Raw genomic sequence first — 25559 nt, forward strand, 5'->3', positions numbered from 1 at the left:
GCACATGACGGAGGCAGGCTGCATTTGCAGAACCGTTTTCTTACCCACCTCAGCTCTGCTCCAGGACTCACCCACCAGAGGTCTATTCCTTATTCTAGCACTTGAACTTCAATTTCTTTCTTTTTTTTTATTTTTTTATTTTTTATGAACTTCAATTTCTTAAGAAGGGACTTCCTAATGGAGTGACACCATAAGGCATGGTCTATCCCGGGGAAAGAATGACGGTGATGGCCAGAGGGAAGCTGGGTAGCCCCAGGGGCTGAGAGCCAGCATGTTGTCTTTCTAGATCCTGGCTAGGGAGACATTCTAATGTAAGATGGTCCCACCCCCATGCCTCCCCCCCACCCCATGAGAGTGAAAGAAACAACAGACAGACATAAGTTTGCTCAAGTGACACATTTCAATAGAATCTCTAAAACTCTATGAATTGAACAGATAAAATACCTCTGGGCTATTTTGTTACAAAATATTTGCCATTTGGATTAGTTGCTGAGTGCAGCCACCCTGCCTGTCCCCAGAGAACTGCCACTCCATCCAGTGAGGGTGAGCAGGGAGGAGAGGTACTGCAGGAAGATGGACAGCTGATGCCGAGACAGACAGATGAATGACATCAGGAACCCCTACTGGGTCACAGAGACATTCTGGCAGGCTCTGGACAGGTTGAGTGGGGGATCAAAGACCCAGGACTGATACATATTTGTGGAAGCAACACATCTTTGCGGACGAAGAGACAGACAGGCTGGTTTCCAGGAAAGGTTGCCAAGACAGGGCCTGCATTCGAACTGGAGGTGGGAGTGGCTAAAGGCAGGTAGGAAAGGTGCTTCTGCCACCGGTTTGATTGTTTGATTCTGGACTTGGGGCCAAATGGATACATTGGGAGAGGGGCCCGGGCTCCCCAAAGTAAGGCCTAGAAAGCTGATGGATGAGGGTATCTCAGGGTGCTTGGATCTGGGAGCTCAGCTAGCACTCCACTGCTCCCTTAATTTCGAGACAACTGGAGTCTCAAGAGCCTCTTTCTGGAAAGAAATGCAGGCCCTGACATTGCCACTACCATGGAAAGGGGCAGGAGGCTGCTCCTAGCTCTCTGGGGACTGAGATACAAATGAATCCCACCATTTTCAGGTTGTCCGGTCAGGGGAGAAATACAACCCAAGCTGGGGACTCTAACTTTGCCTGACCAGTAAGGTCCATCAGTTCCTCCCTGCCCTGAGCTACTGGGGCGCAAAGCCAGCTCAGGACTGTTCCACGTTGTGGCCCCGAGCAGTGTGACTTCCTGTGAAGGGCTCTGCTCCTGCTAGCAGGGTCTAGATCAGCTACTGCAACAACCTCGCCCTGGAGAAGAGGTGCATGATGCCTGAGAATCTGGGTCCCCAGAGCCTGCCCATGCAGGCCAGCCTCCAAACTGCTGCTGAGGCAGGCGCTCATCTGGAAAGTCAGGCTTCAGCTGAGGCTGGAGGGACAGAGGGCATCGTTAGCGTGAAGCCAGGTGTGAGCAGGGAGCAGGACTCGGCAAAGAGAAGTGAGCTCTCCAGGGCTGTAACTCACAGTCTTTCCTCCCGCACGTCCTCCCTACTAGTCATGAATTTCCCTCTATTTTCAGCCCTCTCCTTCATCCTGTCCCACCCGAAGCTCTGTGCTTTCCCCAGGCCCTAACCCTTTCCACCCTGGCCCAGCTGGGGGAGGTGTCCAAGCTGTTCCACTCCGACGGGTTCTGATTATTTTTTGAAAAAACGGGTTTTCCACGGAGGGACCCGAGGCAGCCAACTCAGAAAAATCACAGGCTGGGAGTCCCTGGGGAGAGAGCATTATTGGCCAAGAGTTACAGGAATGGGCCAGAAGCTCCCTGGGTGATAGCATAATGACCTCTGGGTGAGGATACACACGGGCACTCACGCACGCACCATACACGTACATGCATGTGCACGAAATGAGGTCATTTGGCCCCTCTAAGAGCCTGGGTTACTTCTGCCTCCTATCTGGTCCAAAGCATCGAGTTTTGGAGTGTATAGTAGGGGCCAGAAGAAGCAAGTCACTTCCAACCATGGCAGCATTCACTGTGCCTCTCTCCTCTCTTTAAAACTTTAAAAACAGGCTCTGACTAGGATAGCGTCTTGAGGAAGGTCAGGAATAGCTGTTGGCACAGGACAAAGGAGGTTGGCCTGGCTTGTGACAGATGGTCCCTGAAGATGCCGTGAATGTGACATCCTATGACACCTGCCGCCCTGTGGTCTTCGGGGCTGCCTCATCCGTCCGAGGCTCTGGAGGGCCAGGGCTATCTGTGCTGATTCTGGTCCTGGCAGGCCTGGAAGTCTGATGGGCCCTGCTTGGCTCTGCTCTGCAGTTTTGAATATCCTGGGAACTCTTGGCCTTCCCTGCTGGGAGCCAGTCTGCATTTGCCAGGAAGGGACTGTTTCAAGGCTAGGGCAGCAGGGTGACACAGTGACCCTAGATCCCTACTGCTTCGCCTTGTCTGTGCACACAGAGGCTGCAGTCATACGCCAGGAAGCCCTGACTCCGGGGCGAGTCACACCTCCGCTGGGCGGACTGGCAGCCCATCCCCTTGCTTCTGGTTCCACAAGGAAGTGAAATCAACTCGGTTCTCTCACGTGTGTTTATGGATAACTGCCTGTGTACATTTGGTATTGGCTAAATGTTTGAGGCAGGAGAACCAAGAAATGCTTTCAGAAAGCGAGCTTTGCAGATAGGACCTCCCAGGAGCATGCTGCACTGACCCAGGCAGAACTAAATACCCTGCCCCATCCTCTTTCTTGGATCTTTCCTGGGTCTGGGTAGCTCAGAACTTTTGGGGTGGCAGGAGACAATTCTTGGGGTGGTTTAAGGGAGACAATGTCCCTGGGAGCTGAGAACCAGGCCCCCAACTACGGGTTGGATGACAGGAAGAGCAGACCAAGCACCCTCCCTGTTACTCTCAGGTCCCTCCAGGGAGCCAGGGCTAGCTTTCCCTTCTTCAGCTTGGCCATAGATGGCACATTATGCTAGGATAGCCTGCCCTGTCCTGGGGTGTGTTGCTGGCAAGTTCAGCCGTTTGCTCTTGTCTATGGGCCAAAGGCATGGACTACTAGACCAAGACTACAAGCCTGTCAGCCCACAGGCCCTTTGGCTTCAGTTTCCTTCCATCTATAGTCTTGTTAGGGGAGCATAGTGAACACAGAGGTAAAGGCGTGGCCCATCTGGCTACGTGGGACCCCTAGGAAGAGTGAGGTGGTGTTACATGTTTGTGGCAAAGTACTAAAGCAATTTAGTGAAGCAAACCATCTTGCCAGGGGCACTCCCTTTCCACAACAGTGATCAGTGGCCGGGAAGGCTTTATGCCAAGATGTGAGGAGTGGCAAGGGGCAGCCCAGATTCCTGAAGGACAGCCCATTGGAACAGCCAGTTGCTAAGGGCAGAGCCTACACCAGGCTCCTTGAGCCACTGGAATAGCGGCGCCGGAGCAGCAGAGAGCCTGGTGGGCAGAACTGATGAGGGTGGTTGTATGGGGGCGGGGGTGGGGGCAGTGGAGGCTGGTGGATGACCTTAACTGGGGAGCCTGGCCCCCGCAAGGGTGTGGAGCCACAGGAGTCTGAGGAGGATGAGGCATAGCAGGACAGAGCCTGGCTCAGCAGGGGCTCCATGCGGGCCAAGCATGGTTTGTCCAGGACAATGACCTTGACAATTTGCTGGCACTGCACCAGGGTGCCTGGGGGTGTGGGTGGCGGCAGTGGCAGCGGTGGGGGCTGCTCCCTCAGGGGGCTAGGCTGTGGGTCTGGCGGCAACGGTGGTGGTGATGTTGGTGGTGATGGTGCTGGCGCTCCCCTCTCGACCCCCAACCTGGGGCTGTGCTGGGACGTTTGAAGCCTGTTGTGAATTGACACCTAGTTTAGAAACAGCCAGAGAAGCATGAAATGTTACCACTAATTCCCAGCTGCTGGGGCTGGCCACCCGAGCCTCCCAGACCCCCGCCCCCCTTCTGCCATCCACAGGATGCTCTCGGCCCTGCCTTTGACCCCATGCTGGTCTCTGTACCCACAAGGGAACTGTTTCTCATGCTACTCTTCTGTGGTAGTACAGAGCACTTATGACAGCCATGGTTTTCCAGATCCCAGTCTCTTCATCTGTGAGATGGTTCTGCAGGGCAAACTCTTCCCCATGTACCCTGAGAAGCAGGACCATCCTCCCTGTGTGTGGGTGTTATTAAAGAGAGGGTCTCATCACTTAGTTAGCATCAAGGCACCTGAGCCTGGAATGCCAGGGGACCTTGAAGGGGTCCTGTGGACCTAACTTGTCCTGTCCTCTTAATACTCCTCAAGGCCATGACCCTTGCATTTGAGAACTGCTGAGATAGTCAAGGGCAGAGTCAAACCCCCTTCATCTTCCTGTCCCACCCAAGCTGGTCTTGGTTAGAACTGCTTGCTACAGAGCAGAGAGATAGATGGAGACCTGCTGTCCTGATTTCTTGCATGGGTCAGGAGCAGGTGGCTAGGGCAGACTCATCGTAAAAATGCAGTGTTAGAGTCCAGACCAGAATTGCTGCTCAGGTTACAGTACCCGCAAGTAGCAGCTTTTTCCTTCCTGCGGACACAGAGATGCCTCCTGAGGGCACGGCTTCTCAGTCCCTAGCTAGCAGGCTTTCAGGCGCTAGGGATTCTCACACGGAGACAAGCACTAACATCAAAGTGGGTATTGGCATTATACACACATCCCTGACTCCTGCCTGTGACTCAGAGAGCCCTGTAGCAGGCCCATGCTTCTTCAGACAGTTCCAAGAAGAGACTTCTACCATGCGGGCTCCGAGTCCTCTCTTCAGACCCCCCATTTGTGGTCTGTCTCTGGTTCTGGGGCTTCTCCTTAGAGCCCCACTGTGTTCTGGTCTGTCTGCCTCTGTCCGGATGCTAATAACTTTTCTCCTAAACTCCCTATCCCATAACAGTCCGTCCCTCTTGATGCTTTCTCCTGGGCCTGTTTGTCCTCAGGTACCACCTTGTAGAGCCAACTTCTCAGGCAGAGGGTCATGCTAAGGCCTCAGGGGAGAGGACCTTATTCCAGTCCCGGGCCAGAACAGCTCGCCGCACTCTGAGTTCCAGAGAGCAGCATTTATCAGTCTTGTTTATTGTGCCAAAGTGTAACTTCAGAGACGCCTTTCTTAGACTTGTGCGGTCTCCCGTAAGGTTCGCTAAGACTTCGTCTCTCAAGATTCTCAAGCCCCAGCTCCAGGCTTTTCTCAAGCCAGCCATGAGGCTTTTCTCTCCCTCCTCTCCCTCCGCCTGCACTGCTTTCCCGAAGGCCGGAAATCACCCTAGATGAGGTGTCCAGAGTTCATTGCTATTAAGGCACACAGCCTACAGAGGACATCCCTGTCCTTCCAGGGGATGTCATAGGCGGAAGGGCATCTCACCGCTGCTAACGCAGGGCGCAGGCTAACCTCACACCTACTCGTATTCTGTGCAGTAATTCTCCAGGAGAAGCGGCCCAAGACTGCCTCACCAGGCTCACCCTCTCTGCTTCCTCATCCCCACCTCACAGCACCCTTGTGTTCCATGCACCAATGCTAGGCTACCCAGCCCAGGACCAGTGAGCTCCGTGTAGCCCTGTGCAGTCTCAACTTCCCTCCATGTGCATTAACAGCCCCACCCCAGCCCGGATCCTTTAAGACTCAGTAAGTGAAAAGCTTACTTTTCACTTTTTTTGAGAGAGAGAGAGAGAAGAGGGAGAGGGAGAGAGAAAACATGAACATGAGTAGCAGTCACAATAGCTTGGAGGAGATGGAAGAGCGCCTGCCATAGGGGCTTGGGCCAAGCAATGCCAGGGGAGAAGGAGCTAGGGCCAAGCCGAAAGGCCATGGGGTGGCCAGATTGCCCTCTGCTTAGGGGAGCAGAGGCTGGCAGGATCCCTGGAGCTAGCTGGAGGGGCAGGGCAGCCTTGCAGATAGCCATGTGGGCAGGTAGAAGGGAAGAGAGGCATCAAAAGGCCCGTCCTCCCTGGGTGGCCGCAGGAGGATGAGCTGGGTGGCTGGTGACTGGGTTATCTGCAAGGCTGAGAATGGGCAGCTGCGGGAAGATGCGGGCGCAGGGCAGGGGATGGAATACCCACCCTGGGGGCTGGTCAGCTGCTGGGGCGGGGAGCTCCTCCAGGTAAAGGTGCCTCCTCCAGAAACACGTGGGGGGTGGGGTGCAGGGACAGAGAGAAACTGAATTCCCAGGTATCTTGTGGCTCCCCAAGGGCTTGGCAGGCTTCTGGGTGGGCATCTCCCTCACAGCTAGGGGAGCCCTCCTGCTAGTGGGCATGGCAGAGGGCTGTCTATGAGCAGCTGGTGGTCCTCAAGGCCTGGCAGCTAAGGAGGAGGGTCTGTATAGGAGGTAGGGTACGCAGCCTAGGTCCCTTTCCCTCGTGGCTTGGAGATGGCAGTTTCTCCTCCAGTGAGGAGGGTCGTTAGCTTTATCAGCTCACCCCCTAGGAAAAACTCTGAGGCGTCCCAGCTCTGCCTCCTTTCCTCCTGTGCTCACCCACCCCATGGCCAGCTTTCCAGAGACTTGTTTCAGGGAGAAATTCCTTCTCACTGTCACAACCCCATTCTTCCCGTTTCCCCAGGAGGTATCCTAATGTCCCTAAGAGCGATCAGGGATGACTTGACTTTAGGAGTGTCTTTGGGAGGGAGCCCAGGCTCCCTGTTCAGGGAAATGGGAGGACCTAGAAAGGGACCATTGAGTCTCTGACACAGAACACATTTGGAGGGAAGAAGACTGTGTGGGGCGGGTGGGTGGGGGCAGGGGAACAGAGCATGGAACAGAGTATTGTGGGTTCATCTCCCTGGGCTGGTCTGGGAGCTTGGCCCTGGAGGGCAGTGGGCCGGGCTGGCTGGCTGGGGAGCAGTTTGGCAGTGCTTGGGGCTTAACTAGGCGCTGGGAGAGTGGCATTACCCATGCTAGCAGTAACTTTTAATTGTATCTCTTGAAATTGGTAAAATGGTGAGTCGGGCTGGGGAGACATTGATTAATACCTGAGAAGAGAAACAACAGAGACGGTGAGAAGAGGGACAGGGGGTCACAGGATCACTCACCTGGATGCCACCAGGCCTCCACTTACCTCCCCCGAGCTCTCCGCCGCTTTCTCTCCTGCCATCGCTTCCCTTTTGGCTTTGAATGCAAACAGCATAGGGCTCATTCTCCACCAGTCCTGCCTGGAACCCTTGGCCCTCTTCCTCCCCAGCCGGCATCGCTACCCTCTAGCTGGTGTGGGTAGCAAGACTGTAGGTTATACACACACTCCACCGGGGCGCTGCCTGGCACAGCAGGCTGGGTATCGGGAGCCTCACTAGGCCAGTCAGTCGCTGTGTAATTTTGGGGAGGGGGCTGCGCCTCTCTGGGCCTCCACAGAGGAGGAGGCCTCTGGAATTCTTTCTTATCATGCATTGTGGAGTCATTTTCTCCCAGGCAAATTGTTGTACGATATGGGAAAGCTGGCTTTTACGTGGGCCATGATTTGTAGGCACTGTGCAAATCCCCCTTCTTCCATCATAGGTCCCTTGAAGGAGGGGGCTGTCAATTGCTATGATCACTGCGACTTAGGACTTAGGGGCGCTGTGGAGTCATGGTGTTTGCCATGCACAGAGCTGCTAACGGCTTGTAATTAGGACAACAGTTCCTCACCACCTGGTATGCACCAGGAAACCCCGTGGATGCCCAGGAATGGCTCGAGGACTCTTCCCGGCTAAGGTGTTCCGAACCTGAGCCCCTTGAGTTTCTCACTCCCCGTCGCCAGAGCGGCAGTTTTCAGCCCTCTGCTACCCAAAGTGCAAAGGAAACTGCACAGTCCAGGGCACCACGGGCAGGACCCTGGAGATAACACATCCAGATCTGACAGGGACTTGCAGCTCCCACAGGAGAAGCTGGGGTGGGGTGGGGATGAATGTTGTCAGCTGAGGACCATGGTAAAATCCTGGCAGTCCTGAAAGTGAGCCATGACCCATGTGGTGAGGCTATTGGTTTAGGTGGGTGGAAAGTTTCGGTGGCACATTGGCGACATCTCAGAGAGATGCTTTTCTCAGCTGGCAGGAAGAATACAGTCGGGGGGTAAGCAGGCTTCAAGGGCCAAGCAAGGGAAGATCAAGTCCTCTAAGCTCTCTCTGACTCTACTTGGCTGGTGGGGAAATTTAATCTGAAGAAAACACTTAAGAAATAGAGTTTGAGGCTCATCTGGACTAAATCCAGGCCATTCCGGCTCTTGGCCTGACTCCAGGGTGGCGAGGTGGTGGTGCAGCTAGTGACATCTCACATACAGTTCCACACGTTGGGACAGTTTGCAAAGTGGATACATTTCTCTGTCACCTTTCTCCACCCCGAGCTAAGGACTAAAGGTTAAAGACACAAGCCTGGAGCTCCTCCGTGGAAAGTAGCAGCTGGAGAGACAGCACGGCCCCACCCGAAGCCCCCAGAGACTGGTGTAGTGGCCTCTGCACGGGCTGGGTGAGGGCAGAGCCCAGTCTCACCTGTGGGTGATCCTTGCTTCGACTGTGGGTCCCCCTGGGCTCCGGCGGACCTTACAGAGAGTGCCTTTGTCCCCTGCTGCTTCTCCAGTTCCCCTAAGGAAGGGAGAAACGTGAAAAGAGGCAGCACCCACAGCCCCCAGTCCCGGTGAGCAAGGGGATAATATGGGCAGAACGGGAGGAGGTAGGAAGAGAGCGCTCTCCACTCTGACAGTGGGTTGGGGCATCGAGAACCGGTTAAATCTGGCTGGCAGCAGTATCTGTGAGTGGTGATGGCAAGCTCTGCCTGACTGCCAGAGGGCCAAAGAGAGGAGGCTGGTGTGGGGCAGGGAGGTGGACCGCTGGGGTTGGCACCTGGACTGATGGTTCTTAGGCAGGCTACACAGCCCTCTGTGCCTCACTTGGGGAGACGGCTGGGTTCACTGGCCGATGTCGTTAGGAAGACTACTCGAGGTAAAACACACAGGACAAGGCCTGACACGGGCAAGTGGTCCACGCGTTAGCATCAGAACAACGTGCAAGAAAATACAGCATGGTTCCTAGACAACAGCTGGTGACTTCTAGTCCATGCATGTATCCCTAGCAGGACTGAAGCTCAGCTCCTGAGCTTCCTGCAAGGTGTTCAGTGTTCTCCCAAGGGGTAGATTCCATAATCTGTGTGTCTGGGACACATGCCCCAGTTGGTCTTCCACTGGAGCCTCTCTGCACTAGCAACTCTCCAGTTTATTCTCTGAGTGGCTCCAGGGAACTGCTAGTTTGCCATCCGTGTAGGTTTAGCAGGAATTATTAAAGCACTCTCTCAGCTTCTTGGTTCCATGGGACATGACTCAAGATTCCTTTATTAAAACTATCCACTTGGGTTGCATTTTGTTGTCTCTCTGGCTGGCTACTGTCCAGGGACACTAAACAGTAAGCGTCCAGGCCAAGTTTGTCCTAGTTGCCAGAACCATACCATCCCTCACTTTTATGCATTCTCACTGAGCTCAGTTAGTTGCTTGCTGGCCCCAGGGGGTCGTCCTGGCTTTAGAGGAGTTAGTGCCGTAAGTTGGACGTGATGTTCATTGCCACTCACTGTAAGAACTTGGACTCCCTCTTTAAGCTCTGCTGGCTGCAGTTTCCTTGCTGGTAAGAGGAGGAGAACAATGCGCACACACGGGAAATTGCAGGAATTAAATGATGGATCTCATCACCTGCCCAGTGCAGGTCCTGAAATGGAAGCTTGTGGCTTCCATTTACCTCCCTAGGGACTCATTTTCTCCCCCGCCTGCCTACCATGGCCATCCTTCTTCTCTCATCCACTGTCACCTCGCTTTCTCTTCCTCTGAAGACCGAGAGCCAGCCCTCTACTTAGTTTCCTTCTGGCTTTCTTGTCCCCCAAGTCAGCTTCAGAAGCTGCTCTCCCCCCAACCCCTTGATATAATGGATTCTAACCAGATCTGCCCCTCTGTTGCTCTGAGAATGGACTTCTGGGAAGCCCCGGGACTGGAAGAAAAGTTTCTGCCTAAGGAGGGCTGAGGCCAGGCAGGCAGTGGCTCTCTGAGCAGCTTGGAGCCATGTGTGACATTCTGACCAGGAGAAAAGTATACCCACTTCAAGACACACCCTTAAGAACGTTCAGGAACAAATAACCAGACTGGGCCCTCTAGGTAACTAGTCCAGACCTTGAAAAGAGCCTGTGATACCCGAGTCCAAGGAAACCAACGTCGCATGAAACGAGCATGTACTCAAATCACACCCTCAAACCCTCTCCCCGCCCCCATGCCGAGCAGCAACCTGTGCTCTGGGTTTCGGTTTAGCCCAACTTTGAGTGTTTTCTTAGAGGTTCTACACAGAACCTCTTATTTCAGTCTCACAGTAGAAAGACAATGAGACCAAGCACCTGACTCAACTGCCCATGCCAGCTCTGCCTGTGTGCTAGCACGGGGTCACGGTCTGTGGATGTAAGTAGAACACAGCTGAACCATTTTGCCCCTTGGACTCCCGGATCAGCTCTGCCTGGGTCAGCTCCCCTGGCTGTCTTGGCCAACACAGGCAACAGCAGTGTTCTCGGTGAGAAACCTAGGCCCTTGGCCGCCCCACATGGCTAGCGGACAGGCACACACATAGTGTGAAGCAAGCCCACATTATCATGGGGAGCTACAGTGGGGCTAGGAGTGCAGGGCATGAGAGAGAGGCTGGAGGGGCAGTGCAGGCATGACAGTTCCCGGGGGAGGGGGGCAGAGGTAGGTGTGTGCGTGCAGGCTGCCTCTGCCTTTGAGGACCCCACCTCTCCGCCGCGGCAGCCGGGGCCGGTCCTTACACTCTATCCGAATCTGCTCTAGCTCCGTCACCTCGGCGATGGACTCCTTCAGGTCCTCCACGAACTTCTGCATCTCGTCGGAGCCCAGGGCGCAGAAGTGCAGCACCTGCTTCTTTTCGGAGCCCGAGAGCGGAGTTGCCAGAGTGATGCCATGGGAGTAGTCTGGAAGCCAGACACACCTTGGCCGTGAGCTCCGTGCAGCAGGGAGGCTCGGGCAGCTGGGTGCAGCGGGGAGGGCTGGCGTTTGGGGAGGCTCCCACCCTCCGGGGCCCCAGGACTCACACTCATTCTCAAAGAGGTGAAATCGCATGCCTAACAGGCCCACTGCCTTGCAGAAGGTGTACGTGAAGGAGCTCTTCTTCTTTGGGCACAGCTTGAGAATCTGCCCGGGGGAGGGACAGAAACAGAGGAGGGGGCTCCCGTAAGTACGCGCACACGTAGGCAGGCACCAACGCCCAGAGGCGCTGTGATCACTACGCAAAGATGCACACCTATGTACATCAGAACAGTCCTCCCATCCCCCAACCTGGGGCCCACACACACGGGCCGTCACTGCTTAAAACACACCAGAACCCATTACTTCTGAAGTAGCAGAGCTGGCCCATGTGTCCTTTCAGACCCAGGCTGGCTTTACGCTGACCTCACACTGTCCTCCTTCCTGGAGCTTGAAGCAGCCTAGCTCAGCCCTGCGGCAGCCATTTTCTTCCTATAACTCTCCCTGTGGCTTTCTGCAAGCCAGATTCCTCTCGTTATTTAAGTTAACCCAAATGCTCCTTAGAGAAAGCTTCAAAAATCCCATTTAAACACACAAGCTAAAAGCCACCCCCACGTCTCCCCGTGACCCAGTCACTCTGTCACGCCACCACTTTATAGCACTCCTCCCATCGAATATGGTCTCATTCATTTCCTTCCTTCCTTCCTTCTTTCCTTCCTTCTTTCCTTCCTTCCTTCCTTCCTTCCTTCCTTCCTTCCTTCCTTCCTTCCTTCCTCGCTCTCTCTTTGATTTTTGTTTCTGCCTAAAATGAAAGGTCACTTCACCAGTTGCTCAATATATAAACTTATATTTTATTTAGCAACTCTTATGAGCTGGGCACAGAGGACGCGGAGGGATGGATGGGAAGTCACATTCCATTGGAGACCTGCTTAAAGGGAGGGAGGGGACCGCATCCAGAGGAACTTTTGAACAGAAGGGAAGGAACAACCAGAAAAGTGGACTGGCCAGTGGGAGGCAGCTCCTGGGGCCCTTGTGTTAGAGCAATCCAGGAGTGCGTAGAAAATGAGCTCAGAGACCTCTCGGGTGTGTGTATGTGTGTGGTGGTGGGGGGGCTAGGGCAAAAGATGGGGCTTCTTTCTCATCCCACTGGAGCCTGGTAGGGAGCAGGCCCTGATGTGCACTCCAGAAAGGTGCCACTGCCACAGGATGGACTGCGAGGAGCATTTTTACATCCTGTATTATACAGACTCATTTGTACTCCATATTGTAAAAATAGGAACCAGCACGTACACGTCATCACTGGCTACCCACACACACTGTTAATGGTTTGCTCATTCTGAGTTAAGCCCCTCCCCCTAGACCCAATGCTCCTGCAGGAATAAGGGGTTAACACAGTCACTGACTAGACTTGGGTGTTTCAATAAGCGCCTTTGCCCAAACTTCCACCATATGAGAGAAGAGGTTAAGGGTAGGAACAACAGAAGTGTGGACATCACAAATCCCCGAAATGACTGCCTGACGGAGGGGCAGGACTGGCCCCCAGAATGACTCAGGGCCTGCGTTGCCCTATCCCATTCCCCCTGTATAACCTGCCGAGGGGAGATGAGATGCAAGACAGGTTTTTAAGATGTTAATCCACTGTCTTCTCAGGCTGTCCCTTTCTCTGAATAAAGCAGTTTCAAGGTTCAGTTTCCACCTCTTCTTATTGGCTCTGTAAGTGACAGGGGCCAGGATGCTCTGCTGTTCTGGTTACAGGAGGACCCGAGATAGTCACCGGGCCACCAGGCCAGAACGGCAGGATGGAGAGAGCGAGAGCTGCTTCTGTGGGACCCTGCGAGGGTTTCCATGGGACTCACAGAGAGGGCTGGAGAGCAGAAATCTGCTGGAGCTCACTCACCCCTGCCTGCTTCTTGGTACTTGGCATGGTGGGATGGATTACTGATTTACCGGTTGGGACACTTGTTTTCTGAGAGAAACACACCACTCACACACATGCTGTCCAGCCACTCCCTGGGCTCAGGGACAGTGGCCTTCTGATGACGTCCTGGGCAGGAATGTGGTGCCAGTGCTGTGTGCCTTGCCCTTGGCTTTCCGTACCTTGTGACCTGACTCTGTGCCTCAGATTTATGGCTTATCAAGTAGGAATCGGCTTATGCTCCCCAACCACAGTCTTGGCCCACCCAGCCCCTGCCTCCATGCCTAGTCTTGCCCTGTCCAGTCCCTGTAGGCAAGGCCTGTACTGCAAGGGCTCAGGATCACAGCAGCCTCAGCCGCCCCCTGCCCTGGCCTGTACTGCTCACCACCAGCAGATCGTTGAAGAGGAAGACTTCTCTCTGGTGCGCGGCTTGCTTCTGCAGCTTGTTCACATCCGTCACCTCAAAGAGCCGGCTACAGCAGACCAGGCGGCGGTGAGGCATGGACAGCACCTGGAACCCAGAAAGGGCTCTAAAGTGAGGCCCCCATCCTCACTCCCACCCCAAGACCCCACGGCCCTCCTCCCAGCCTATGACATTTTCCAGAAGAGGAGATAGAGGTCCAGGGAGTGGGCATGGACTCTGCTCTTAACGTAAAGGCCACCACTTGACCCTTGACCTCTCATGGTTGGGGGGGAGCACGGTTTTCGGCCCCTATTCCCCTCATCATGTCTCCAGGGCAGCATACTCAGAGAAAGGATTCATTATGCCTGTGTAATGAGATTATGGGATGAAGAACAGAAACTGAAGTAAGCCTTCAGAGTGTTCAAAATCTGTCAGCTCATCCCTGTCTGTGTGTGAAACCCTTACCCGTGTCTTTACTGCACACTCAAATGCAAGTGTGCAAGGGAGAGGAGATTAGAAGAGCCCCGGGATCTAGCCTTGAAACTAAAATATCAACCTGCTTGCTAAGGAGAAAAGTGCTGATCCCTCAGCAGAAGAGGCTCTGAGGTGAAAAATCCTTCCTGCACAGAGCAGAGTTCACAAGCAGAGCTCAAGGGCGCCCTCCAGTGGGAGGGACGGGGGCCTTCCCTGCCTTGCCCGCACTCAGTTTTAAGGTGGCAGTCGTGCAGAGAGCCTGCAGAAGATGCCAGCTTTAAAACTCACTGCACATTAGACCATGGTGCCCAGGCCCAGGTTGCCAGAGCCTATGTCTATGTATTCATCTTCTGCCTTCTACTCGTCTGGGCTATCCAGGTACACCTACTATCCTCTTGCTTCCTAGGAAGGGCGTTCTAAACGTTCTCAACTGGCCATCCACGTGGCTTGACCTTAGATCACCAGCCAGTCCTTTTTGACATCTCACCCCAGTTAACAGCAGCTGGGGGCAAGAGGGATGAGGAAATCGTGCAAAGGCGGAAAAGGATGTGGTGCCTGGCACACAGCACAAACTCATGTAGTCCAGCACGGGAGAGGAAGTCGAGAGCCACCGGAAGTGCTGCCTGGCATGGGCACTTACCGTCTTCATGCCCACGATGGACTTCTCCACCTTGGTGACATATGTGACGTGGTCCTCATTGGATTTGAGCTCCTTCTGCTGGATCCTTTCATAGATGCCTACCACCAGCTCTCTGGGGATGTCGGCGCCATCATCCACACCTACCAGGGTGGAGGGGTCAGAGCCTCAGACAAGAGGGACAAGATTCCCCCCACCGCCAGGGGGGTGGCATCGATTGTGTCTTGTCTAGGACCTTTGACAACTGGCTTCTCACTCCCACGAGAGGAAAGATACCCTCTTCAGCCAGGTCCGCTACTGTCCTCTGCAACCATCTCCCAGGCCACTTTCCTGCACGACTATAATTGTCTTCTGTGTGTTTGTTTTGACCCCACCCTCTGTCTCCTCATGAGCATGAAGATCGTCTTGTGTTCTTTGCAAGCTTTTCTCTCTGGGTCTGCCCCTCCCCTTTAGCCAGGAACATGGTGCCAAACCACTTGTGGATCGGGTGTCAAGAGACTTCCTTCACTGGGAGCTTAAGAGCTGAGCAGGGGGCAAACAGGAGGCTTGAGGTGGCACGGGCAGCAAGACCCTCCCCTGTCCTGCTTCCCAACGCTAGGTGCTGGTAACCTTTGGCGAGCAAAAGAGCTATTGGCTGGAAATAAAAAGCAGCGTGACAGTGGGAACGGACAGCCAGAAAGAAGACTTGGAAGGAAGGCTGAGGAACAGCTTCCAGAAAGCCAGGCAAGAAAATGGCTGTATAGAAAACTACTATACACAGTAAAGGAAACAGGGTTATGACACCTGAGTTACAGGAGCTAAAGAAAAGGGATAAGGACGTGGGGAAGGCACTTAGTGGCTTCTGTAGCCATAGCTTTCCAACCAGTTGTCAATCAAAAAGTAGTCCAAGCTCTGCATTTGTCCCAAACACGTACAGACTGGTTTTCTTGTCTTTATTCCCTAAATAATACAATATAACAAGTGTTTACATAACATTTACACTGTATTGGGTCTTATAACTTGTCTAGAGATGATTTAAAGTACAGAGGAGAGAGTGTGAGGGATATATGCCACACACACACACACACACACACACACACACACAGAGAGAGAGAGAGAGAGAGAGAGAGAGAGAGAGAGAGAGAACTTGAACATCCAATAAGGTCCTGCAAACAATTCCTTGCAGACATGGAAGGATAGCTATGAATCAGAAAACTTCACACAGCTGGACATGTGTTTTTAAACGAAAACAAGTGACCAAAAACTACAGTGGATGAAAAAAGGTATATCCCTGTGAAAGCTTTCTACACAAAGACAAACAGAAGAACTTATAAGCCTTTAGACACAGAGGAAGAACAATCTTCCAAAGGCCAGGTGCTGGGATAGCACAGCAGCACCTCAGTGCCCACACCTCACCTTCGGATTCCAGCCTGGGATTCTGTTTCTAGTTAGATCCCAATCACGCGTGAAGGCAGATTCAGAATTTACATTACCGGTGCGTACCCAATGTGTCCTTTCTTTGGAAAACAACTTTAAAAAAATGAGAAAGCTGTGATGTCCAGGAACCAGCACAGGAGATGCCGGATGACACTGACAAGGAGGTGAAACATCTAGGGTACCATCCAGACATGAAGGATTGATACTCAGGGTCTGGTCAGATGTCTTAGTGGCAGAAACACAGGGATCCAAGTTGAAAATGAAGGCGGATACCAACTCCAAGGAAGATGGAAAAACTATAGTCATGACACTCTGCAGAGCTGCAGAGCTGCAGAGCTTTGGGCTATGTTTACTGAGCTTCCCTATCTCAGGATTGGTTTAATGGCAGTGGGTGAAGAAAGTGGATAAGATCTCTGTGGAACAGAAAACTTAAACAATGCTTAAAACAAAAACTTACAAAGCTCAGACAAAAGTCTCGGGTGAGATGGAATGAGAGAGAAGGTTCTGGGGTGATGGAAATGGCCGGTTTGTAGACACAGGTGTGACCACAAGGGTGTCCATAAATGGAAACTCTGGTCATATTTAAACATCTTATAGAGTCTGTGTTTATAACAAGGGACAGGAAGAAACAGACAGCATGACCTTTAAGGAGCACTAAATACATAGCCAACAGGCTGGGGCTGTAGCTCAGCGGCAGAGGGCTTGACGGGCATTCAGAAGTCCCCTGTCTTCCATCCTAGCTCCGTAAAATCCATAAACAACTGAAAACTATTGAAAGTGTGGCTCCAGGGAATGGCAGGCAAAAGGGGAAGGCTCTTTTTTTTCTGTCATGAAACTTGTAGAATTATTTTACTTTATTAAATATACACAAACATAAATTATTGATTTTGTTGTTGTTGTTGTTGTTGTTTTGTTTTAGTTTTGGGGGAGAACAGCCCAGGTGGCCTTGAACAAGCCTTAGCGTTCCTCCTGCTTTATCCTCCAAAGTGCTGAGGATTATGGATGTGTGGCACCACATCTAGAACTTTGATTTTTTTTTTTTTTTTTTTAATGGCCAAAGCTATCAATGTTACATGATGCACTGATAGTTTTGATCTGGTCCCTGTGAGAGGTGCCTGGTATCAGTTAGAAAGGTTTCCTTAGTGGATGCGATCAAGTGTACTCTCCATCTCTCTCCTCCTGTGTCACGAGGTGAGAGGGGCTGGCCCCGCCCAGACATCGATGTTCTGGAGGTCACGTGGTAGGGACGGCCCACAGCACACAGAAGGCAGAAGGCACTGCTATAGAACCCAGCAGCTCTGAGTAGAACTATGGTACCTGGAGACTCAGTATGATGGAAAGGACGCAACTTCCCCATTTTGCTAGGGGTGGCTAGGTCCTCTCAGACCAAGACCATCTACAGTCAGGGCTCACGTTCACAGAATCAACACGAACGGGACCGGGCCGCGCCGTGCGGCACCCTCCCCCTCCCCACCCAGTTTAGCCTCCTCACCTCGGAGGTTTCGGATGAAGTCTTCCAGCATCATCTTCCGGTCGGGTTTGATGTTGGGGCTGTACATGTCGGTGTTGAGAAGGATGATGGCAAAGGCCAGGATGAAGATGGTGTCTGGGTTGTGAAACTGTTGCACCACCTCTGGGTTGCACATGCAGTAGCGCTGGCTGTTGGGGGGAGAGGGGGCGGGGGAGGGGAGTGGGGTAGAACCATGAGCTCCCCAGCCTCACCTCCCACGTGTGCGTGTTAAAATGGGCTGTCTGTAGGTGAGCAAGGAGCATCCATGGGAGGCTCCCGGCTTGGAGGACTCACTAAAAGATCCTGTTCTTTTTTTTTTTTTTTCCCATCCAGCCCACCTTCCCGCCTTTACCAGAAGGGCTTCACCCAGCTCAGTATCTCTGTGCCCGGAATCACGGCAGCTTTTCTCGCCACCCTGGCTTCTCAGGAATTGATGGTGCTTGGGGATTTGGGAAGAGGAGCTGGGAAAGGGCTCTCACCTGAAAGCTTCTATGAGGCGCTCCACCTTCTGGGCCTCCCCCTGCACGCGGATGTGGGCTTGAAACTTCCTCAGGGCTTCGTCCAGCTCCATGTTGGAAAAGTCCATTTCATCGACCACACAGCTGAGGGCAAGCAGGAGGGGGTAGTGAGTGAGGTCAGTCCCTGTCAACTCCTCCAGGGCTGAGGGGTCGGGTGAGGCCATCCTGGAGGGGGTCGGGGGACCCGGCTTGTTTCTAGCCCGACGGGAATGAAGGAGTAGTGTCTTACAGCTTTGCCTACCCACACTGGGGTCTCCTCTGAATAACCCAGGAGGACAGCTTTCTCCTGTCATCTCTCCTATCATGCAGCAGCCCTGGGAGGCAAGCTATTGGCTGCCCTCACCATCCCATAGCTGAATACCCGAGGCCTAGTGCGATGAGCTGTTGTACAGTGCTACTAAAGAAGGTGTTCTCTGTTCTGGATTCAAATTCTCCCCAAGCCCTAGAGAATCTCAGGGTCAATAAAACTTGTAAATGGAATGAGCCAGGCTCAGTGGCTCATACTTATGGTCCTAGCTATTTAGAATGCTGAGGCGGAAGGGCTGCCTGGGTACCATAATGGGGTGACGATAAATGTTATATATAATACATCCTATCAAGACAGATAGGAAGGTCCTTTTCTTCCCACTGGTGTCTCCAAGTTGGTGAGTCTTTCCTGGAAAGGACAATGCCTGCACATTGTTCGACCAACCCCCATCATCTTGCCTCACTTCCTTTTGGGTGCTCTATTCCCAGGGTCTTGTGTGGGGTGGCAGGAATCTGGACGTGGCCATGTTACAGATCTGGCACTTCCAACATTAGACCTTCCTGCCAAGAGAAGCTTATCACAGTATGTCTGGCAGGTGCCCACAGGCTGGCAGAGCTGACTGCTGTCATCTCTGTCACATGTCCCAACCTAGTCCTCCTTATTGGCCCCTCCACAGCCTGCCCCTTGTCTGTTCAGTTCTCCTGGCAGATAGCATCACAGCACAAGTGGGCACAAGCCACCCTGTCCTTCAAGGCTGCCCCTAGCTGTGAGCCAAGCAGGCAGCTCAGTACCCGGCACTCCCGCCAACGACCTAGACAGCCTCTGAGCAGGATCCGTCTCTTCCATGCTCCCAGAGGATCCAAAGACTGGCAACTCTGCTGCCATTTGTCAAGAGAAAGCGATGAGAGTGATCTGGGCATGGAGGTGTGTGGACTCTGCCACCCCACACTGAGGGAAGAGAGGTCAGCTCCCAGAGAGTGCAAGGAGGAGAGTGAGGCCTTGGGGGGAGCAGGATCCTTTCCCTCTTCTCTCCCTGCCCTGGGCAGAGCCATAGCCACCCTCAGCTGAGCTCTCTGGGCTTCTCTTAGGTTTGTCTCGAGCTTGTCAGGGTGGGTGAGTGGACGCGACAGGAAGCACATGGAGGCAAGAGGTTTGCCAAGCCTGAAGTCAGTCTGGTCTGGAGAGGGATGCCTGGATGGCAGAGTCTCCAATACCACCCAGGCAGAGACCAGTCTCCAATACCACCCAGGCAGAGACCACTCTGATTTCTCATGGAAATCTGAGCATTTGCTTCTGCTCTGCACTTTCCTCAGCTTGGTGGGAACCATGAGGGAGCACCACAGGGTAAGCATCTGTGGGTGTCCACGACTCAGCCCCTGGCAGGAGCCCAGCATCGAGACACGTAGTGTTGCTCTCCTGGAGAGGAAAACAGCCTGTGTGTCGCAGGGCACAGAGGCAGAGGAGAGACAGAGCCGGTGCGATACGGACACAGAACCCAACCAGAGTCAGTTATGGGCGGACACCGAACTTATGCAGTGGGAGTCCTGCAGCCAGAGCCACAGAGAAGGGGGTCAGGGAAGGCCAACGGAGAACAGAAGAAAGAGACAAGGAAGGAAGGAGGTAATCAGAGAAGAACAGAGAGAACAAAAGGAAAACGGACAAGAGAAGAAAGGTGTAGACATGGGAGGGTGGAGAGGAAGAGACAGGAAAAGTCAGGGGGAGATGACGTTGGTTGAGGAACACTCCAAGTACTGGGTAAGGGGCCTGAGCATGCAGAAGGAGAGGGTGGACACACTGCATCCTCTTACTCCTGAGCTTCGGACCCTTATAAGGACAAGGAAGAAGTCTGTGGCCTCAGCTGCGCTCACACTGACGAGAGGTCCTGGCTCCTCCAAGGCCCAGGCTGGCCCTTCGGCCATAATGAGCTGATATCTCATTTGCAGGCCTGACCCATTAGTCCATCTATGTGCTTCCCTCCCTCTGCTATGGGCTCCTGAACACTTTCTTCCCTTTGGTGTCTCTTCAGAAGCCTCTCTCCATGTCCTTCTGCCCCCAGAGCCCTGGGCCAGGTTTCCTTCCTAAATAATGGAAGTGGGTGCTGGAATCAGGGCTCTGTGGGGGAGGCAGGGAAGGAAGTAGCAGCTGGGAGGAATGGGATCAGCCCAGTCAAGCACAATGGCCTAGTTTTCAGCCCTCTACTCAGGTGACACGTAGCTTGCTAGCTCACCGGCTCACTGGCTAACTGTGGCTAAGAGCTCCAGTAATGAGCCAAGAGTCTGAGACCAAGGGCAGGTCAGGAGAAGCAGCCAGGTGGAAACAGGGCTCCCATCCTGAGACAGGGGTAAGAGGTGTCTCTAATTCATCATCTTCTAGCCTGTTCTGAGAGCCCTGAGCTGGGATGGAGACTATGTTCGTTAAAATGCAGCTCTCTGCACTCCATCCAGATCCAGTGAGTTAGAACATTTGGAGGCTGGTCCGGGAATCTGCATTCTTTACCAGTTCTCTGGGTGATGTTTAAAATGTGGAAACCAGGGGCAGAGCTGAAGCAAAGGGTAGGAAGAAGATTAGCCCGTCGGAAGCTTTTGAAACGGGAGTCTAGCTACTACCAAGCCCCGGGGACCAGCCTTTTAATGGAGGGGAGCTCTCATGCTCTCTGTGAGGGGATAGTAAGAGGCAGAGGGCTGGAATTACAGATGGATGTAGCATCACCCACTCCCTATCTGCTTCCCTGTGATGCACCCCGAGATATCAGTGGTTTTTTATATGTATGAATATTTTGCCTACATGTATGTATGTGCTACATATTTATGCAGCTCCGTAAGAGGCCAAGAGGGCATCAGATCCCTCTGGAGCTGAAGTTAACAGGCAGTTGTGAGCTGCCACATGGGTGCTGAACCTAGGTCGTCTGTAAAAGCAAACGGCACTCTTAACCTCAGCCTCAGTGTTTGACAGTAGGGTTCTGGGGAACCCTTACATCCTGGGTAGAAGTCCTAATATTTTTCTGGCTGCAAAGCCCCAGCTGTAAGAGAGAAGAATGGATTGAGCCCTGGAGGAGGACTGAGCCCTCACTCTTCCGTAATGGCAAGTCACTTCTCATATACCTGTGGGTTAGCTCGGGTGAACTCGTGGGACCTGTCTCATCTCAACTCTGATATTCCCTAAGTAGGACACAAAAGCAGGGGATGCTCACAGTCACCTATGACATCACAATGATACCACCTAAAGTACCACAGATGCCCCCAAAGTCGGTGGACAAAGACATAACACTCTGGCTGACTTGGAATCCATCTCCCTGTGAGAAGCAGTGGCCATTCCACCATCTACTCTGGGAGCCATTATTTTCTTTCCCGGTGAGGCCTCTGTACTCCGGGGGAAGGGGAGCCGGGAGGCTGACTGTGCTTGCCCAGCTGTCTGCTCCAGTAGACAGCCATCTTCAGGGTTGTCATCTGTGACCCTAACCACTTGGGTTCATCCTTCAGTATGGATTTCTGCTAGCACCTCTACATCTTTTACTTTCCTCGTTTTCCTTCTCCATACTTGTATTTTGTAGCATCAGCTGGGTGTTTAAAATTCCCCTTCCTGTCCTTCTTTGCCGCTTTCTTTACTCTCTGAAGAGAACAAACTGTTGATCAGGGGAAGACTGTTTGCCAAATCTTCCTGTTGCTGGGACCCAGGTCCCAGGTCACCTCTTGCCCCTAGTGTCTTGACGGGTCTTCTTGGGTCTTCTCTCCCAATTTTACACAAAGCACCTCTTGGGCCACCTAGCAACTTGCTCCGAGTGGTTCTGTGAAGCTTCTTCCTGCTGGGGCTTCCTCGTAGGCACATGGGGCACCAGGACTCCAAGCATCAGCCAGGAGGCTTCTTCTAACCCTTGCTTATTGAGGGTTTTTTTTTTTTCATGAGCCATTTCCCACAATCCCATGCGCGTGAGCACTTAGGTCCCACCCGGCGGCACTGTATTGGAGATTATGGAACCTTGGGAACCAGGTGGCAGGTGGCAGCCCCTGGCAATCTGCTTCTGGTTCCAGCTCCATTTCCTGACCCCCTCCCCCAGAAGTTAGGGGCTGTTGTCTCACACTCTTGCTGCTGTGGGTGGACCTGTCCCAATGACCATGGCTTCCCAGCTTGGATGGGCTGCACCCCAGAGCTCATGAGCTAAAGTAAACTTGTCCTCCCTTTACATCACTTCTGTCAAGTATTTTGTCCAGTGATAAGAAAATTAACTAATCTAGTGTCTCAAAAAGCACACAAGAAGCCAGTCATCTGGATGTTATGAGGGATTAACTAGAACCCATTAGTTTCGTAACAGCTTCATAGAAGAGACTAGCCCTGAGAGGGACTGCACAGATCTCACTGCAGGGACAGGTCCTGGGCAAGCCTGGCCACCTTCCCCACCTCGCCAGTGTTCCCTGCTTCTCAGTGACTGCTTGAACGTGCTGGTGCCAGATTGGCTGGATGAAACAGGACCTTGTTCTGTTGAAGGTCGGCTGGAGAAGAAACTCCGGAGCCCTAGGAAACTGCAGCCAGGGGCCTAGGATGGCTCAGCCTTCTTTTCCAAGACCATCTGGAAGTGACCCCAGACCTCTGCCAGAGAAATGCCCTGGAGCAATGCAGAGGCTGGGCAGTGAGGCAGAGTGGGTCACACACACACACACACACACACACACACACACACACACACACACTTCCTGCCTCCTCCAGCTGCAGAAGCAAGTGAGTGTGTGTGAATAAGAACTGGAGAGTTTGTGGACTGCTTTCTAGAGACTCTGTCTGGACCTGACAGAGGGTTGTGGACAGATCAGCAAATAAATCAGGGTCAGGATGGGAAGAGGGGGTTTGCTTGGGCTTCCTTCTTCCTTGCATATTTTGGGGTGGGTGGGGGCTACAGCAGACACGTCAGGAGGGCTGGGGGGGCAGAGAGGGAAGGCTGGGGGGCAGAGGGCCAGCTGCTTCCGCTGTATGAACAGTACACGCTTACATCAAACTGCTTGTGAACACTGATCTGCTCACGCAATCAATTCGTGTTGCGGGAAATGAGGCATCCATCCTACACAACTGTGATCAAAACGAACTGCGTCACTTCAGGATTTTTTTTTTTTTTCTTCTCCTTTTTTCTTTTTAAAGGAGAGCAAGACAGTGTCTCTCAGACAAAGGAACTGTTTGGGAGCCGAAAATAGGTAATAGCAAACAGCGGGGATTTTTTAATTGGCCAGAAGAGATGGTGAAGATATTGTCAGAGAGGCCCAGCTGAGGCAGGGGAGGAAGCGAGTAGCTGCGCTTCAGGCGAAAGGGCCACGAGAGGCGGGAGTCCGGCTTTTATTCTGCAGTGCTTGGCTTACACGATTTAATTAAAAATATCCTCATCCGCTGGAGGGTTATTTTTTTTTCTGGTCAGAACTCATAACATGCTCTGTAAAGGTTAAGGCCTCTTAGAAAAGTGAATGGGGCCAAGAGAACAGAACAAGATGATGCTGACTCAGGGGACCTACCAGTGTTGCCATGATGGCGCTGGGGCACAGAGAGCCCTCTTTGAGGCCACCCCCAAAGGGATGGCTGCCAGGCACACCTTGAGGACCCAGGAATCAAGAGGACTCAGTTGTCAGGACCCAGACCAATCAGAAGTCACTGTGGATGCCAGAACAGATTTTTTTTTCCCTCTCTCTCTCTTGCTGAACTTGGTAGCATCGTGTTGGGCGGGGGTCGTGAGACCCAAACATATCTCAGAATCCCCTGGTGCTCATTCTGACCTGGGTTGCTGAGCCCCAGATGATCTTATTCAGTGGGCCTGGAGCAGAGAGAGTTTGCATCACCAGGAAGCTTCCAGGTGATGCTGATGTCGCCAGCCGGGGCACCTCATTTTGAGAAGTAAGACTGTGTGCTGTGAGGACGCGGGGCACGGGGAGAGATCAAGCCTTTGGGGTTGAGTCTTGTTTCTGCTCTGCAGCACTGTCTGGCTCAAGTCCCTGTGTGCCTTACTTCCCTCGCCTACAGAACGGACGCGGCGCCTGTCACGTCTTCCGGGCAGGGCCGGAATGAGTTTTAAGAAGTGTATGCAAAGGTCCTGGTACTGGAGATCAAGCCTGTGTTGACGTGCCAGACAAGTGAGTGAGTGGTTTAAAGTCCCTCTTAACCGCGGGCGTTGAGCGCACCCCCTCTGGACACCAGCGGCTGATTGCCCGAGATGACACCATCAGCCAGCACATCAAGCGGAAGAAACTGGATTTAGCTCAGGCCTCGCGAGACTTGGGAATCACATTCCCTGCTCTGCTCTTTCCCAGGTGAGAGGATCAGAGCGCAGCAAATCGAGTGCGCTAGAGGGATGGAGTTGTGCCTGACTCCGCTCAATTTCCCCGACGCTGGCCAGTGGACAAGTCTTTCCTTCTCTCTGCATCTGTTCTACCCAGGCAAGAAGAGGGGACTGAGCTAAAGCTGAGCACCCACGGGGCTTTCCAGTGCTGTGATTCAGAAGCAGAGACTCACAAGAACCACGAATGCCGCAGATCACCCTTCTTCTCCTGGGGTGGGGCACGGGCAGTGGTGTGTTGTGGGATGCCCATCAGCATCCTGGATGCCTGAGACAGTGTGTGGCCTTTATTGTGCTTCACGGATACTCTGCTGAGAACCCTCAGGACAGACCGACTCCCTGGAAGGCCCTCGTAGAAGTCTCATGTTAGAGTGGCTGTTTGGAACCTCTGATTGAATATTACACAGGGATGGGAATGACCCCTCCAGAGTTGGGGCCCGAGAGGCCAAAAAGGGGCTGGAGTTCGAAGCAGCCATTTGTGTAAAGTCCCAATTTATATGCCAGCGGGAACCTCAAGCCTGGATTTATTTGCCCAGAACTTGGAATCCTCAAAGTCTCCAATTCAAGGAGTGAGGGACCTCTCAATCCTCGTCTGTCCCTGTCAGGGATGGGATGGGGTGGCTGTAGGGGTGGGAGGTCAAAGCTCAAAGGTCAAAGGGTTTTCTTTCTTTGACAATGCCAGGACTCGAACCTGGGCTTGACGCATGCCAAGTTAAGTGCCTTACCATTAAGTTATATAATATCCCAAGACAGCATTTTAAAAAGAGACACCCTGCTTTCACCCCTCTGGGTAGCAGCGGAGAACTTTTCAAAAGCCACGGAAATAGCATTAACTCTTCTTCCTACACGGCTCTTTCCCTCTCCTTCCCCAGAACCTGGAAGGGTTTCCCTGGGTCCCAGCCTGATCTTCCTCTCCTCAAGGGAATTCCTCAAGCAAAAGGTCTGCTTTGAAGTTATATACAATGCATTGGGCAAGTTTTTTTTTTTTTTTTTTTTTTTTTTCTAGTCAGAAAGGCCACATCTTTCCAGACTGTTGGGTATGACAGACAGTCTGTCTTCATTTCAAAATGTCCCAAGAAGAATGAGTCTGTTCCACTCTGGCCAATAGATGCTGGTGGAAGTGCAGTCATGAAAATCCGG

The 25559-nt window shown here is 52.9% G+C and overlaps 1 protein-coding gene across 19 annotated transcripts in view; it reads right to left on the bottom strand.

Annotated features, from left to right (window-relative positions):
• Positions 1-377: 377 nt before the first annotated feature.
• Iqsec3 (IQ motif and Sec7 domain ArfGEF 3) overlaps positions 378-25559 on the bottom strand; it is an 89324-nt gene continuing 64142 nt past the window's right edge. Inside the window, exons 6-15 of one of the 19 annotated variants that reach the window (XM_060384128.1) lie at positions 17830-17952; positions 17333-17499; positions 14428-14567; positions 13296-13421; positions 11064-11163; positions 10749-10943; positions 8486-8578; positions 7084-7133; positions 6918-6997; positions 3724-3858 (exon numbers count right to left, since the gene is read on the bottom strand). In XM_060384128.1, the coding sequence (XP_060240111.1) occupies positions 6923-6997; positions 7084-7133; positions 8486-8578; positions 10749-10943; positions 11064-11163; positions 13296-13421; positions 14428-14567; positions 17333-17499; positions 17830-17952 (1069 nt within the window). In that variant the 3' untranslated portion in view covers positions 3724-3858; positions 6918-6922. Of the gene's footprint in view, positions 3876-6090; positions 6332-6908; positions 6998-7083; positions 7134-8485; positions 8579-10748; positions 10944-11063; positions 11164-13295; positions 13422-14427; positions 14568-17332; positions 17500-17829; positions 17953-25559 lie in introns of those variants that run through there. The other 18 variants (XM_060384127.1, XM_021632620.2, XM_060384121.1 and 15 more) reach the window with 18 other exon arrangements.

This window comes from Meriones unguiculatus, chromosome 5 (genome assembly GCF_030254825.1).
Source record: "Meriones unguiculatus strain TT.TT164.6M chromosome 5, Bangor_MerUng_6.1, whole genome shotgun sequence".
Taxonomy (NCBI): domain Eukaryota; kingdom Metazoa; phylum Chordata; class Mammalia; order Rodentia; family Muridae; genus Meriones; species Meriones unguiculatus.